This window comes from Lithobates pipiens, unplaced genomic scaffold (assembly GCF_037356315.1).
Source record: "Lithobates pipiens isolate NorthernLeopardFrog02 unplaced genomic scaffold, aLitPip1_a1.2 Scaffold_8, whole genome shotgun sequence".
In the NCBI taxonomy this organism is placed as follows: domain Eukaryota; kingdom Metazoa; phylum Chordata; class Amphibia; order Anura; family Ranidae; genus Lithobates; species Lithobates pipiens.
In genome coordinates, this window is record NW_027507903.1 from 64,954,461 (window position 1) to 64,970,697 (window position 16,237).

Sequence of the window (16,237 nt, forward strand, 5' to 3'; positions counted from 1 at the left end):
GCAAGCGGTTAATGTATGTAGATATGATAAGAAAATGTGAATAGAAGTCAGTGACGTGCAGATCTGCCAATCATCTTCCCAGTTCTTCATAAGCTAACCTGGTAAATCCTTTGGGCTTTTTTGTCTGTAATACATATGTTTTCATATATTCTATTTTGCTTATTTCTGTTTAGTACAAAATGTGTTTTTGTGTTGTAAAGCAGTGAAATGTTTGTTGAAATAAAGCACATTGCACACAATACATTTTATGGATGACTTGGAATCATTTATTATTGCCAACATACATATACCAGCTTCCTTAATAATTCTTTTTCATTTTCCCAACAATAGCACAAGATGCCATTTTCCAGCAAATTATTTATGAAAGACAATCTGACAATACAAGATATTCTTGAAGCTGAAGATTCTGAGCCAGACTCTGAACAAACGTTATTAATGCTTTGAAAGCCTTTCCATTAACAACTTATGTCATTCCATTGTATGTCTTCAAACAATAAAATAAAAGTTTAGAAACAACATTTTTATCTGTAGTATTATTGTAAATGTATTTAATCATAAATGTACTACTATAAAATGGCAAGCTGAACTAAGAAGGCATTAATTAGCATTTAACAACTTGCAAAAATCTGTAATCATATTTCCCAACACCATTTGAAAGAAAAGTCCGCTGTAGCTTGAAAACTGTCCTGGTTATAAACTGTGTTGACAGTATCTGCCCCCTGTTCCCCACTCCATAGAAAAACACATGAATGTTCCCGCGGCTTCAGCTTTCATATTTGTGTCTGCATCTAACCAAAGCTGCATTTTTTGGCAGTTGGATCATGCTTCTATGCTCAATCTCCATCGGGTCTATGTAATACTTAAAGTGGAACCAAACCCAACAATTACACTCTTTCCCCAAACAATTACATTTAAAGTGGTTGTGCACCCGGTACAACCACTTTTATCTACAGGTAAGTCTATATTAAGGCTTACCTGTAGGTGCTTGAAATATCTCCTAAACCTCCATGGTTTAGAAGATATTTACTAAAAAGGCGAGAGTCAATAACATTGGCGCATGCGCCCTTTGGAAAGGGCACATCGTGCCGTTTCTAATAGGGGTCATGCCGTGACTGGCATGAGGGGCGAAGATGGACGCTCCCTGCTAATGGGGACAACGGAGACATATGCGGGCTTTGATGTCAGGTAAGTGACACATTATGCGATGCATAGTAGTCCATTATGCTTTACCTTTGCAGGGAAACAAAGAGGAAGTAAAACCCACCAGGGTTTACTTTCTCTTTAAGGCATGTTGTGAATGATAACTATCATTGTGGCTTCATACTCTCAACCGAGCTATCAGGCAATCAAATGGCTGGTGTCATAGATGATCACATGTGCAGCACCATGGCATCTGTAGGTTAAACAGAGACTAAAATGGCAGCTTCCTTGGTTAAAAGAGAAGAGGGTTTAGTTCTGCTTTAAATCAGGCTGTTAAATCAAATGGTAAAACTATTAGCAATCTAATACTATTTTAGGAACTTTACATGAAGGGTGGTCATTGGTTTTCCTTAAACAAATAAAGTTCCATAAAGGATTCACTTTTCTGCCAGAAGAACTCTTGCACCAGGTCCAGGTTTTGTGGCAAACAGGCTATGTTGCAGTAAGGATGATCTGCGTTCATCTGTTTTGTAATATTTTTCTTGTACACTTAATAGAAATTCTTCCAGTTTATCTGAGGGAACCATAGAAACCGTACATCCTCCCCATCCAGCCCCAGTCAACCGAGACCCGACAGCACCAGATTTCCTGAAAGTTAAAATGTACAGTTTTGTTATTATTATACCAAAACAGAAATTCACAATGTAGAAAACATAAATGATGTATTTTTTCTGTCCACTTAATCCAATTTAAAATATACTGTAATAATCCATAGCATAAACATGCTGTCTGTTTGCATCTCCATAATTTAACCCCTTCCTGCCGAGCGTACGCAGATGTGCGTACTCGGCTTCCGGGGGTATACCGGGATGATGCCCGCACCAGCAGGCATCATCCCGATACGGTTTTTTCCAGCGGGCGATTGGCTATCCAGCCATAACAACCGAAGCGGCTAAAAGCCGCTCGGCTGTTATGCCGGAGGAGCGAGAGGGGATGTCCCCCCCCTCCCGCCGCTCGATCGGGAGCACCGATTCAAAATCCAGCGCCTCCGGCTGCTAGGGAGGAACTGGAACAAAGCCGTAATCAGCTTCATTCCAGTATCCTAATCGTAAACACGGAAGCGACATCATGACGTCACTTCCCGTTTACTCGGCTGCCAATGGCGCCAGTTTTAAAAAAATACACGGTATTCAGAATCGCCGCTTTCGGCGATCTGAATACATTGAAGTTTAAAGGAGGGGTGGGAGGTCTTTTAGACCCCTGATCCCACCATAAAGAGTACCTGTCACCACCTATTACTGTCACAAGGGATGTTCACTTTTATTGCTGTCACAGGGAATGTAATCAATTTGATTATTTTTTTTTAAAACAATTTAGTCATTTTAATATAAATAAAATAATAATAAAAAAAAATAATTTTAAAGCGCCCGCCGTCCCCGTGAGCTCGCGAAGCAAAGTAAACGCATACGGAAGTCGTGCCCGCATATGTAAACGGTATTCAAATCACACATGTGAGGTATCGCCACGATCGTCAGAGCGAGAGCAATAATTCTAGCACTAGACCTCCTCTGTATCGCTAACCTGGTAACCGAAAAAAAAAATTAAAGCGTCACCTATTGAGATTTTTAGGTACTGTACTTTGTCGTCAATCCACGAGTGCGTGCAATTATAAAGTGTGACATGTTTGGTATCTATTTACTCGGCGTAACATTATCTTTCACATTATGCAAAAAAATTGGGCTAATTTTACTGTTTCGTTTTTTTTTTTTAATTCATGAAATTGTCCCTTTTCCCAAAAAGTTGCGTTTAAAACACTGCTACGCAAATACAGTGTGACATAAAATATTGGAACAATCGCGTTTTATTCTCAAGAGTCTCTGCTAAAAAAATATATATAATGTTTGGGGGTTCCAAGTAATTTTCTAGAAAAAAATATGGATTTTAACTTGTAAAGACCAAATGCCAAAAATAGGCTTAGTCATGAAAGGGATAATTTGTCTCCCTTAAAATTTCCATAGATGTTGGCAACTGCAAACAATTTTGACCCTTGCTAATCACAACACCTTCAATTATTAATAAAGTAAGTCTGTTTTAATTTTAAATCTCCCAAATTGAAGAAAGACATGCTTAGCCAGCATCGAAATTTTCTAGCAGGTATTATCTTGGAGTGCTCCATTAGAGCTTTAATACAAAAACTCCCTTCCTGAATTCAAGCTTGGCCTTGCCCACTTCCTTATAATGGACAACCCCACTGAACAATTATACAGTATCAACAATATATTCTTTAAAATCATGCATACACTGGCAGCCAAAAAGTCTGTGTACACGAGTGTCAAAAGCATCCTGCCTTTCAGAATTTAGCATCCCACTGTTTTACAGCAGTTAGTTTTGTCCTGGAAAGGCCTGAGTAAGGAGTGACAGGTACTTGAATCATAAAGCAAGGATCTTCACCAGGACCCCTCGGTATAGTTATAATGTTGTAATTTAGTAACATAAAGCAACAGGCATCACAATTACATTTTGGCACCTTGCAGGATCTCTTTTTCAAGTGATACACTAACATGAGACATAGAGCTTAAATAGTATCAACCGATCGGAAAAAGATCCATGTAAAAAAGCTGTGATGTAAGATTGACCCCCATAGCCCCTTCCACACTAAAAGAACCCTTTTTGTGTGTGTTTTCAACCAAAAATCAGTATCTCCCACCAACAGTCAATAGAATAGAACCCCTCATTATGGTTTTTGCCCAGATGTATTGATATACTATGCTGCAATATCTGCTCCTTTTTCAATTAGCATGCCTTCATCCAATCCCTCTGCCCATATTCACACTTAGGCAACTTTGTCTTATGCTAGTGTGTCATTCTGCTCTGGAAAAGGGATCCTGTCAGGTCCCAAAACATTGGCCTGTGATGCCTGTTACTTTGTTTAAATAAAGGACAAGATGATAAGAATACCAAGGTATGTTGGTGAAAATCCTTATTCCAGGATTCATGTACCTATCACTTCTTCTTCAGGCCTTCCTAGGACTAAACTGACTAAACTAACTGCTGCAAAACACTAGGGTGTACAATACAACATACCAAAAAAAAACTACAACACATAGTAGTGTAAGTGTTCAAAGCTCTAAGTGTCGTTTCTCTCTGGTGCTTTGTTCCTCTGTTAACAGCATTAGTCACTTCTGAGAAGTTTTCTCGACACAAGATGAATTTGTGTAGGAAGGGAGAGCTCCTTCCCTCCAATCAGCTCCCACACATTGTTACTGCAGCCTCTCCGCCCCCTCTTCTGCAATACTGACAGATGAATAAATATTTTATCACTTTTCTGCCCATTTGATGGGGTGTAGGGAAAAGAACACTGCAGATAAACAAGTTTGAAAGAGGATTTGTTTCATCTCTCTGTATCATCTGAGGCTGTTCACCTCACTGGGTATATGAGAGGGCTTAACAACCACTTTAACATGTGGTATATACCTCTTTTTCTTGAAAGCCAGGCACCCATGTACATAAACCCTTCCTATATCAAGCTGTGCTGGTGAAGATCCTTATTTTACAATGATTGCATGATGGCACCATCCACCATTCACTGCAGCACCCTACACAAACTTTAGGTGAGCCTTTAAGGAGTGCAAACAATGGAATACAACAATTTCAGTGCGGTCATGAATTCCCCCTTTATATTGTGTAGAAGAATAAATACAAATCAAGGCATGGCAAAACCAAGAAGGAATGCACAAAAACACATCTTTGTAAAATTAAATTCAAAATTTAAACACTGCATTCCAGTGAAAATAAAATTAAAAAAATTAAATACAATAAAATAAAAATAATCACAAAATGCAGGTCAGAAGCAGAACACACATTCCTGTATATAATTAAACCATATCAAATTTCCTAGCTGCTTCTTTGTGGACATTTACTACTGAAATTTAGTGAACTACTAGAGTCCTTGGAATGAAACTCTATCTATTGGTCGAGAGACATGCCTAAAATAATGTCTTTCTATGGTGTTAAAGTTCATACAGCAAGCCAATACAAAAACATTCTACAAAAAGCTGAAGAAGTTTCATAGCTTATTCAAGCCAAATAATTTCCAAGGAGTAGGAGAGAAATATCTCAGCATTTGCAGAGGTAGTACAGACACCAGAATGGAAAGCGAGATGTTAAAACATTTAAACATCTGCCTCGTTCCCTTATTAGAATTGGAGAAGTTGCTTAGATAAGCTAAGATATGTCTTGAACATTACAGAATATGTTCAGCTGAAAGTGAATAATTACTACTAGCTTGTACAAAGAGCTGTGGAGGGTGCATTCAACCACTACAGCCAATCAATGCAAAGACTTTATATGCATGGGAACTTTATTTGTGAATGATATATATATATATATATATATATATATATATATATACATACACACACACACACACACACATCCATACATACTCTTTGTATAGCAATTCACAGAATATATTAAGCTGGCAATGATCACATGGTAAAGTATGGGGCTAGCAAAGGATCATGAAATACTTTAACAAAGGGATTACAATGTTGTAGTCTGAACAACCCATGTGTATTCTATTATTGGATACAATTCCTAGCAACTACTAGACGGTGGAATATATTGGTCGTAGTTGCTAAACAGCTAAAAGGGCTGCAGGTTGCTTAATCCTGAATTAGAATCCTCTGTCTTGCATGATGACGGAAATCTTAAATGTCAAACTGAATCACTCTGGCATTTTAAGATGTCTAAAAGAACAAGTATTACGTTTGCAGATTCCCCAAAGACATGGTGAGTTGTCATCATACGCTCATAAAAGAGATACACCACCAAGTGGTCCTGAAATAATGCGAAACCAAAATGTTACACAATTATTTATACAATAAAAAGAAAAGAAAACAGTGAAGCATGATTTATAAAAGCAAAAAATTGTAATTAGTATCACAGCTGTATCTCTAATCCTAGTCCAAAAATGTACACCCTTTTAATGTGGCATAAATGCTACCTTTAGCCACTAAACATAACAATTCATGCACTTCTTGTGCTAGCACAACTACAGAGAACTACCTTCAATGAAATGGAACCAGCCTGATAAAGTGCAAAAAATGTAACCAATGTTTGTTACGCATACATTACACAACTAAAATCCCTTAAAAACATCAGAACAAAGCCCTTATGCCTGTGCATATATAATATCCCAAGCATGAAATACTCTTGTAAGAACAATATCTCTTACCCGCAAGTTAAGATCCAGTTCATAAAAGTAACAACTTTCAATAGTAGTTGGATTTACCATAAGGCATGCTAAGCAGCTGCAACATGGCAGGCTTTTCAGTTAAAGTGGTTGTAAACCCTTACAAACCACTTTGACCTACAGGTAAGCCTAGATTAAGGCTTACCTGTAGGTCCAAGAAATATCTCCTAAACCTATACGGTTTAGGAGATATTTACCTGAAGACAGCCACCGCTGTCTACGGCGCATGCTCCATAGACAGCGGCGTGCAGGCGCACTGGGTAAACCGCAGATCGCGGCGATATGTCGCGAGTGTCGGCTCCCGTGCGCATGCGCGGGAGTGACATCATCACTGCTCCGGCGAATCACAGCGCTGGAGCAGCGAGACCCACCAAGAAGATGGACGCTCGGAACTACAGGGGACAGTGGTGACTTCGCTGGCTCCTGTGTCAGGTAAGTGACACATAATGGACTACTATGCGATGCATAGTAGCCCATTATGCTTTACCTTTGCAGGGAATGAAAGAGGAAGTAAACCCATCAGGGTTTGCTTCCTCTTTAAGCTGCTGTTCTTTCTGTTAGGCCAATCCTGGAGCAAGTCCACTATTCATTTTCCAGTCCCCAACTATATCACATAAGAAGTATGCAGTGTATACATGCATACTAGAGGTCGACCAATATATCGGCCGGCCGATATATTGGCCGATATTTGCCGTTTTTAAATTAATCGGCATCGGCCGATTGAGCTGATAAAAAGGCCGATTTAAAACAGCGGGACTTGGAAATGACTTCTGTAATAGAAGTCAGTGTAAGTTGCCTGAGTCGTCATAGAAACGTCTTTCCTCCTCTCTGGGCAGCCTGCCAAGAAAAGAACAGAAAGATACAATGTTTACACTTGAATGAATGAAGTCATCTCAGTGTGTAGAGTTCTCAGTTTAACCATTTAAAGACAATCTTTTCTGACACTTGTTGCTTACAAGTAAAAGTCCTGTATTTTCTGCCAGAAAATCACTTAGACCCCCCAAAAAGTATATATATATATTTTTTAGCAGAGATCCTAGGGAATAAAATAGTGGTTGTTGCAACATTTTATGTCACACGGCATTTGCGCAGAGGTCTTTCAAATGCATTTTGGGGGGGGGGGGGGAAATACACTAAATGATTTTAAAAAAATAAAAAATAAAAATAAAACAGTAAAGTTAGTCCATTTTTTTTTTTCGTCCAAAAGTTTTGAGTACTTGTTTTTATTTTATAGGCTGCTTGCACACTGGAGCGGGCAGACGTTGATGGTAAAATGTTGCTAGTTTTAGCAGTGCTTTACCATCATTTTAGCGGTGCTATTCGGCTGCTAGTGGGGCGCATATAATCCTAGCTAGCGGCCGAAGAAGAGGTTAAATGTGCCCGTGAAGCACCGCTGCCAAATCGCATTGCATGCGCTTGGGCAGTGGTGCCCATTAATATCAATGGGCAGGAGTGGTGAAGAAGCGGTATACACCACTCCAAACGTGCTGCTTGCATCGCCTAAGTGTGAAAGCACTCTGTCTTTCACACAGACTGCAGGGGAGCCGTTTTGCAGGCACTTTACAGGTGCTATTTTTAGCCCAAAAGCGCCTAAAAAAACGCCCCAGTGGGAAAGGTGTCTGTTAGGTTTTATGAGATGAAGGGGATAAAAAAATAAAATAAAAAAAAAAAACAAAAAAAAAACGGCCTAACATATCGGCCCAAAAAAATCGGCATCATATATCGCCATCGGCCGCCATGATTTCTAAATATCGCCATCGGCCAGAGAAAAACCCATGTCGGTCGACCTCTAATGCATACCAGCAGATAACAAAGCCCATTATCTGCACTAGCTGTGCAAATTGCACTTTGAACAGGCTGGTCACACACATTACAACAAAAAAGATTAAAGGGCTGCCACAGACCAAAAAAACACAGTGCACAATACCGGCTAACTAAACCCTGCTCTGAGTTACCTACTATATTGCATACAATAATCAGTATCTAAAAAAACAAAACAAAAAAAAAACAATAATAAATAGCATACAAATATACAGTATCTCACAAAAGTGAGTACACCCCTCACATTTTTGTAAATATTTTATTATATCTTTTAATGTGACAACACTGATGAAATTACACTTTGCTACAATGTAAAGTAGTGAGTGTACAGCTTGTATAACAGTGTAAATTTGCTGTACCCTCAAGATAACTCAATAGACAGCCATTAATGTCTAAACCGCTGGCAACAAAAGTGAGTACACCCCTAAGTGAAAATGTCCAAACTGCCCAATTAGCTATTTTCCCTCCCTCGGTGTCATGTGACTTGTTAGTGTTACAAGGTCTCAGGTGTGAATGGTGAGTGGGTGTGTTAAATTTGGTGTTATCACTCTCACTCATACTGGTCACTGAAAGTTTAACATGGCACCTCATGGTGCCCTGAGGATCTGAAAAAAAGAATTGTTGCTCTTCCTAAAGATAGTAAAAAAATAACTGAGCCACACAACTAAAAATCGAAATCAATCACAAACGAATAGTTCCAAGGATAAATAATGTGCAAACCAGTGAAAGTTTCAGTGACTTTATAGTGCTAAAATAAACGATAATAGCACTAAAAAGTTCTTTGTTCATAATGGTGGAAAAAGGTGATGATAAACTTGAATGAACAAACGATTCTTATGCCAAAATCCTTATTGGGCCACCGCTGTGCTCCACACTAATAGTGAATGAATGAATGAAATACTTGTATAGCGCACAATGCGAACTGAATCGCCTCACCATTAGGAAAGCTTCTTACCAGATGGTAAAACACAAAAAGCCTTCATATGTTCACAGCCACAGTCGTCAGACCCAGGGAATGGAACCCTCACAGCCGCCTCCTCCCGGTAGATGTAAACCATTGGACTCAATATTACATGTAGTTTGTAACTGCAATTATGAACCAATAACTTTTTAGTGCTATTACCGTTTATTTTAGCACTATAAAATCACTGAGACTTTCACTGATTTGCACATTATTTATCCTTGGAATTATTCTTTGTGTGGCTTTTTGTGATTGATTTTTATTTTTAGTTGTGTGGCGCAGTTATTCTTTACTATTTGCACTGTGTTTATCTCACATTTCTGCTTTTTGAGTATTTCTTTTGCTCAGCGCATTTTTTTATATACCATCTACATAAAGATGACCTAGGCTATAAGAATATTGCCAAGACCCTGAAACTGAGCTGCCGCACGGTGGCCAAGACCATACAGTGGTTTAACAGGACAGGTTCCGCTCAGAACAGGCCTCGCCATGGTCAACCAAAGAAGTTGAGTGCACGTGCTCAGCGTCATATCCAGAGATTGTCTTTGGGAATTAGATGTACGAGTGCTGCCAGCATTGCTGCAGAGGTTGCAGGGATGGTGGGTCAGCCTGTCAGTGCTCAGACAATATGCATTAAATTGGTCTGCATGGCTTTCGTCCCAGAAGGAAGCCTCTTCTAAAGATGATGCACAAGAAAGCCTACAGTTTGCTAAAGACAAGCAGACTAAGGACATGGATTACTGTACTGGAACCATGTCCTGTGGTCTAATGAGACCAAGATAAACGTATGTGATTCAGATGGTGTCAAGTGTGTGTGGCGGCAACCAGATGAGGAGTAAAAAGACATGTGCGTCTTGCCTTCAAGCATGGTGGTGGGAGTGTCATGGTCTGGGGCTGCATGAGCGCTGCCGGAACTGGGGAGCTACAGTTCACTGAGGGAACCATGAACGCCAACATGTACTGTGACATACTGAAGCAGAGCATGATCAACTCCCTTCAGAGACTGGGCCGCAAGGCAGCATTCCAACATAAGGACACCAAACACACCTCCAAGATGACTACTGCCTTGTAGGGGTGCAACGGATTGTCACTGATTCGTGATCCGAACGGGTCACCCCGCTCGGATCGGCACATGCCGCGTTCTGCGGAGCGCTCCGCGGTCTCGGCTTTAGGAGAGGCCGCGGCTTCGGCCTAGCTCCGAAGCGGCGGCCATCTTTCTACACCCAGGCATTTACAATGTGATCGCTCCGACGGAGCGATCACTTATAAACAAACCGCCGTCATGACATGACGCCGGTTTCTCTCTCCCCTCTCTGTACTGATCTGTACAGTGGAGGGGAGAGGTCGGATGGAAGCAGCCATCCCTCCATACTCAGCCAATACTCTCCCAGACAATACTCTGCCAGACAATACTCTGCAATATTCAGCCATACTCAGCCAATATTACAGTGGGGGAGATGTATATTACAGTGGGGACTATATGGTGGTGTAATTTTCACATGTTTTTGCAAATTCAATTATTATCTGCTGATCCGAAAAATGATCCAATCCGTGACTCTGATCCGAGGAACGATCCGATCCGTGAGTTTTTTGATCCGTTGCACCCCTAATGCCTTGCTAATGAAGCTGAGGGTAAAGGTGATGGACTGGCCAAACAGAACTAAACCCTATTGAGCATCTGTGGAGCATCCCCAAATGGAAGGTGGAGGATTGCAAGGTCTCTAACATCCACCAGCTTCCTGAAGTCGTCATGGAGGAGTGGAAGAGGACTCCAGCTGCAACCTGTGAAGCTCTGGTGAATTCCATGCCCAGGAAGGTTAAGGCAGTGCTGGAAAATAATGGCGGCCACACAAAATATTTACACTTTTGGCCCAATTTGGACATTTTCGCTTAGGGGTGTACTCACTTTTTATGCCAGCGGTTTAGACATTAATGGCTGTGTGTTGAGTTATTTTGAGAGGAAAGCTAATTTACACTGTTATAAAAGCTGCACACTCACTACTTTACACTGTAGCAAAGTGTCATTTCTTCAGTGTTGTCACATGGAAAGATATAATAAAATATTTACAAAAATATGAGGGGTGTACTCACTTTTGTAAGCTACTGTATATACGTATATTAAATACACTCTTGAAAAGAGAGAGCTGGTGTGGGTAGTCCAAAGTGCTAATAAATGACTGCTATTTCTATGGAGAAGCTACTTTGTAACAAGGGGTGGGGTGGGGGGTACTCATAATCCAGTAACTGTGAAAAAACAAAGGGAAAAACACACAAGTGCAAACCCCATAGTGTAGCATTTAGATAAAAAGCGATTTATTCGTTGTATAACCAGAAGGAGCAAAGCAGTAGCTAGGAACCCTAGCCTTGGCTTGGATACCATGGACCCGTCTCCCCCAAACTACATTTAATGAATTGGCTTTTCCTGCAGACCAGCGACAGTGGCTCTCGCCATCCCAACAACATGCTTCATCCCCATGCCGGTCGCCAAGGCTGGGACTCCTGGCTACTGCTCTGCACCTTCTGGTAACCCAGTTTGTAATCCTCAACACATGCTTCCTTTGTGAGTGCAATTTTAAGCATTTAATAAACCGCTTTTAATCTAAATTTAACATATAGGGTTTGCACTTGTGTGTTTTCCCTTTTGTTTTTACACACATTACAACAGGCAGGCGGGGTGAAACATGACAGGGGGAGTGGCTTGAGCAGCTCTGGCTGAGGCCATACACAGCCATATCTACATCTGAAGCACTTGGTGGGTTTAAGTGGCGCCTTTTCCCACAGGCCTAATGCCTCTTCCCACTTTCTGAATACTGGTAGGGACAGCTGTTATCCTCAATCTTTCAGCGCCGCTTCAAGTTTACATGTAATCACATTACAACGCATTGTTATTGCACATTGACACTGATCAGCCAGCTTGAGGGTTTTTTCTATTTATTTCTGGATCTAGTGAGAAGAGTTAAAATGTCTGCCCTGTCTAGGTAAATGGTCCTTTTTATTCTGTGAAGGAATGAACATTTTTTTTTTTTTTGAAGAGTACAACACAATGTTGTGTGAACACTGCAGTAAGAGCCCTTTCAGGGCTGCTCGTGCATTCGTGGTAAAGTGTTGTTGTTTTAGCGGTGCTTTACCGCTGATTTCGGCTGCTAGCGGGGCCCATTTAACCCCAAAAAAGGGCTTAAAACTCCCATGTTGCGGAGCTTCCGAATCGCTTTTCATGTGCTTGGGAAGCGCTACCCATTCATTGCAAAGGGCAGGGGCATTTTGGGAGCATTGTATACAGCGCTTCCAAAACACCCCAAAGATGCTAACGTCCCACAAGCACACCACCAGGGTGTGAAAGCACCCATTGCAATGAATCGGAGGCAGTTTTCAGGCGCTTTATAGGTTACTCTTATACTTGAAATTGGACTTCATAAAATGCATTTGTTTTTCACAGGAGGTCTTCGGGAATTCCCTGTTGCATTTCTATGCTATCTTTTAACGTTAATGGTATTTACACAAAAAATTCCTTAACAAAGTTGATCTTTTAAGGCAGGATTGCGGCATGATGGAGGACTGGATATAACAGATGAGGTTTGTGTGTTCTGGATCAGCACTGTTTACAATTCTATTCCACACTGGTCTAAATTCCAGTAATTCTGGGTACTCTGCTTAGATTCTGCATGCTACCTTCTTGTTATTTAGAAATAAGATGCAATTTGGACGGCTTTCATATATTTTCCTCATTATTTTGTCTAAACCAAAAGTGTTTTGGTTTTTCAAGTTCATTCAATTTAACAGAGTGAATATTTATAACTTTAGTCTGTTTACCCGCACCACAGATTTAAAAAATGTATGCTAACAGTGCTTTGTACAATCACAAAAGGACAAAAAAGTAGAACAAAAAAAATACTGTCACTGTCAACGGCATCTTTAAATGTGAGTCACCATACGGCATATGTCAATTTTTTAAAACTTTTTTTTACTTGTTTTCATTTCCTTAATTCTCCGTATTTTTTTTAGCCAATGCATTGTTATATATATATATATATATATAAATAAAATAAAAACTTTCCTAGATGACATCACCACAGATCCAAGTTCAGTTCACAAGAGGGTGGAGGCTGGTGTAGGATTTTACCCCTATTGTCCCTTAGAGCAGTGGTCATCAACCCTGTCCTCAGGGCCCACTAACAGGCCAGATTTGCAAGATAACTGAAATACATCCCAAGCGATATAATTTGCTGCTCAGTGATTGCAGTATTCTAGTCTGCATCTCCCCAAGGTAATACATACAGGATGACGTCAGCACAACGAAACCGGTAGGCATGGCTATAGAGAAGTGACCTCTTTTGAATACACCGCAGCAGCTGGCAGTGTGAGGATTTCTTATAGTGAATCTTGCTCTGATAAGATGTGAGTAGTTTTCTGTTTTCAATAAACCTTACTTAAAGACATACTACACTATGGATTCTCTTCCTTTTTACATGCAACGTTTAAATGAGAATCTAAACTGTGGATGGATGAATTACCAAATTCCCAGGGAGATGCCAGAGAGCGACACAGGGGCTATACACTGTGAAGGCGGTTTTCCCCCAATAGGGGTAAAGATCTGGTGAGCGCAATATAATTCATTTTCACCAAAGCGCACCGGGGATTTTCTTTGGATATTTGCACGAGGCACCATTTGGATTATGAACTGTTTAATATATTACAAAGGACTTGTCGGCATTTTATGTTTATAAGATAATAATATTGCATTTATTTATTTATTTCAGTATTTTTCACTAGGTTTATATTACCAATTTTTATTGTTTCACAATCTTTATTGGTATGGATGCATAACTGTTCAACCAATTGCACGGATTAGGAATAATTTTATTAATTAATAGAGTTCCACATATTGACACACATTTTATTTAAGGGTATAGCGTCAATTCTACCTGACTTTTTTTCAAATACATAAAACCTGGCCTGTTAGTGCGCCCTGAGGACAGGGTTGATGACCACTGCTTTAGAGGATTGGACTTCCACTTTTTAGAATACAATCTAGTAGCTTTGCCAGAGGGTAGTTTTATGTGGTGCTATGGTTTTATTCTCCTGAGAACAATCATGGCCTTATCATATAACCGTTTCACTGTTATTTTGCGCCATTCAAAATATGCTCATCGCTATTTACAAAATAATAACTGATCTGCACTTTTCTTCTGGTATTTAACTAGCTCTGATTATGAAACTGTATTTTTTTCAAAATGCCTTCCAATAACATACTGCTCTAAATTACTGACATTTTTGTAAAGATTCAAATTAATTCATAAATTAATAATCTTAAGTAAAATTGAGGCATTGGATCCTTTTTACATTGTCTATGGACAAATGATTGTCTGAACAACTGGATACACGTATGTGGCAGAAATCAGACATCTCAGAAAGATAATTATGGCATCTGAAAATGTCTTGGATGAGTGGATGGATGGAAGCTGGAGAAACAGTCCATGCAAATAAGATGTTCCAAATTATAAAACATTGTCCCATGTAAATAATTTATACAGAAATATTTTTTATGTCTAACATACAAAATATAACAGCTTTAGCTCTGTGATTTTTCTTCCTGCCAAAGAGCAAATACTGTACTATTTCCCAGTGAACAGAGACAATGGTTATTATATTTCTTAGATAGAGTTAAAGTGACTCTGTCATAAGAGAATTAAGAGGGAATGTCACTGCAGACCTTCCTCTAAAAATGTTGGAAGCCTGGTTGCAGGGCTGTCTTAATGAGTGGGCACACCTGGGCACTTCCCAGGGGCCCCGGCTGCATGGGGGGGCCCTGCATTTTCCCAGCTTAGTGTGTAAACATGTACTGTTTTGTCAAGTTGAACGGGTCAGCAGGAGCATCAACGGTGCGGGGGAGGCGGCCAGTAACACCCCCCTCTCATTTACTCAAGTTAGGCTGTTCCTCTGCGATCGTCAGTATCTCCCGAGGCAGCCGGAGTTCGTGGGTGGAGCCAGGGGTGGGGCTGCCTCCTCTACTCCTTCTACAAACTCGTTCACTCAATCTGAGATGGAGAGACCACAGCAGCCCCGGGTGTTTTGTATCCAGCAATGCTGTAAGTGACCAAGCACATTGTCACTGCATACAGCCCTAACCTTCCAATATTTCACCCTATACTGCTCTATACTATCCAAACCTTCAGTTATACTACCCAAACCTTCACCTATACCAACCTTTACTATCCAAACCTTCATCTATACTGCTCTATACCATCCAAACCTCCACCTATACTACCTTATACTATCCAAACCTTCACCTATACCGGCCCTATACTACCCAAGCCTTCACCTATATCACCCTATGCTACGCAAACCTTCACCTATACCGCCCTATACTACCTAAACTTTCACCTATACCACCCTATACTATCCAAACCTTCACCTATACTGCTCTATACTATCCAAACCTTCACCTATACTGCTCTATACTATCCAAACCTTCACGTTTACTGCTCTATACTATCCAAACCTCCACCTATACTGCCCTATACTATCCAAACCTTCACCTATACCGCCCTATACTACCCAAACCTTCACCTATACCGCCCTATACTACCAAAACTGTCACCTATACTGCCCTATGCTACCCAAACCTTCACCTATACCACCCTATACTCCCCAAAACTTCACCTATACTGCTCTATACTATCCAAACCTTCATGCATACTGTTCTATACTATCCAAACCTCCACCTATACCGCCCTATACTATCCAAACCTTCACCTATACCGCCCTATACTATCCAAAACCTTCACTTATACTGCCCTATACTATCCAAACCTTCATTTATACTGACATCTTCACCTATACTGCCCTATACTACCCAAACCTTCACTTATACTTCCCTATACTATCCAAACGTTCCGCTAAACTGCCCTATACTGTAAATGTGTGCCAGAACTACATCTCACTATATTTGTTCTGGGTAAGCAACTCAGACAACATTGAAGTCAAAGCATCAAAATCACAGCCAGGGAACTAGGATTCTCATAGGAGAGGTCAGGAATAGCAGCCTCTATTAATCTCCTATG

At 40.3% G+C, this 16,237-nt stretch overlaps 2 protein-coding genes across 3 annotated transcripts in view; one reads left to right on the top strand and one right to left on the bottom strand.

Annotated features, from left to right (window-relative positions):
• The window catches only part of FAM227B (family with sequence similarity 227 member B), a 550,320-nt gene extending 549,804 nt beyond the window's left edge, over nucleotides 1-516 (top strand). For both annotated transcript variants that reach the window (XM_077473435.1, XM_077473436.1), the window contains one exon: nucleotides 331-516. In XM_077473435.1, the coding sequence (XP_077329561.1) occupies nucleotides 331-444 (114 nt within the window). In that variant the 3' untranslated portion in view covers nucleotides 445-516. The remainder of the gene's footprint in view (nucleotides 1-330) is intronic.
• Nucleotides 244-16,237, bottom strand: part of GALK2 (galactokinase 2) — a 314,350-nt gene continuing 298,356 nt past the window's right edge. Inside the window, exon 10 of the mRNA XM_077473446.1 lies at nucleotides 244-1,788. Within this exon, the coding sequence (XP_077329572.1) occupies nucleotides 1,578-1,788 (211 nt within the window). The 3' untranslated portion in view covers nucleotides 244-1,577. The remainder of the gene's footprint in view (nucleotides 1,789-16,237) is intronic.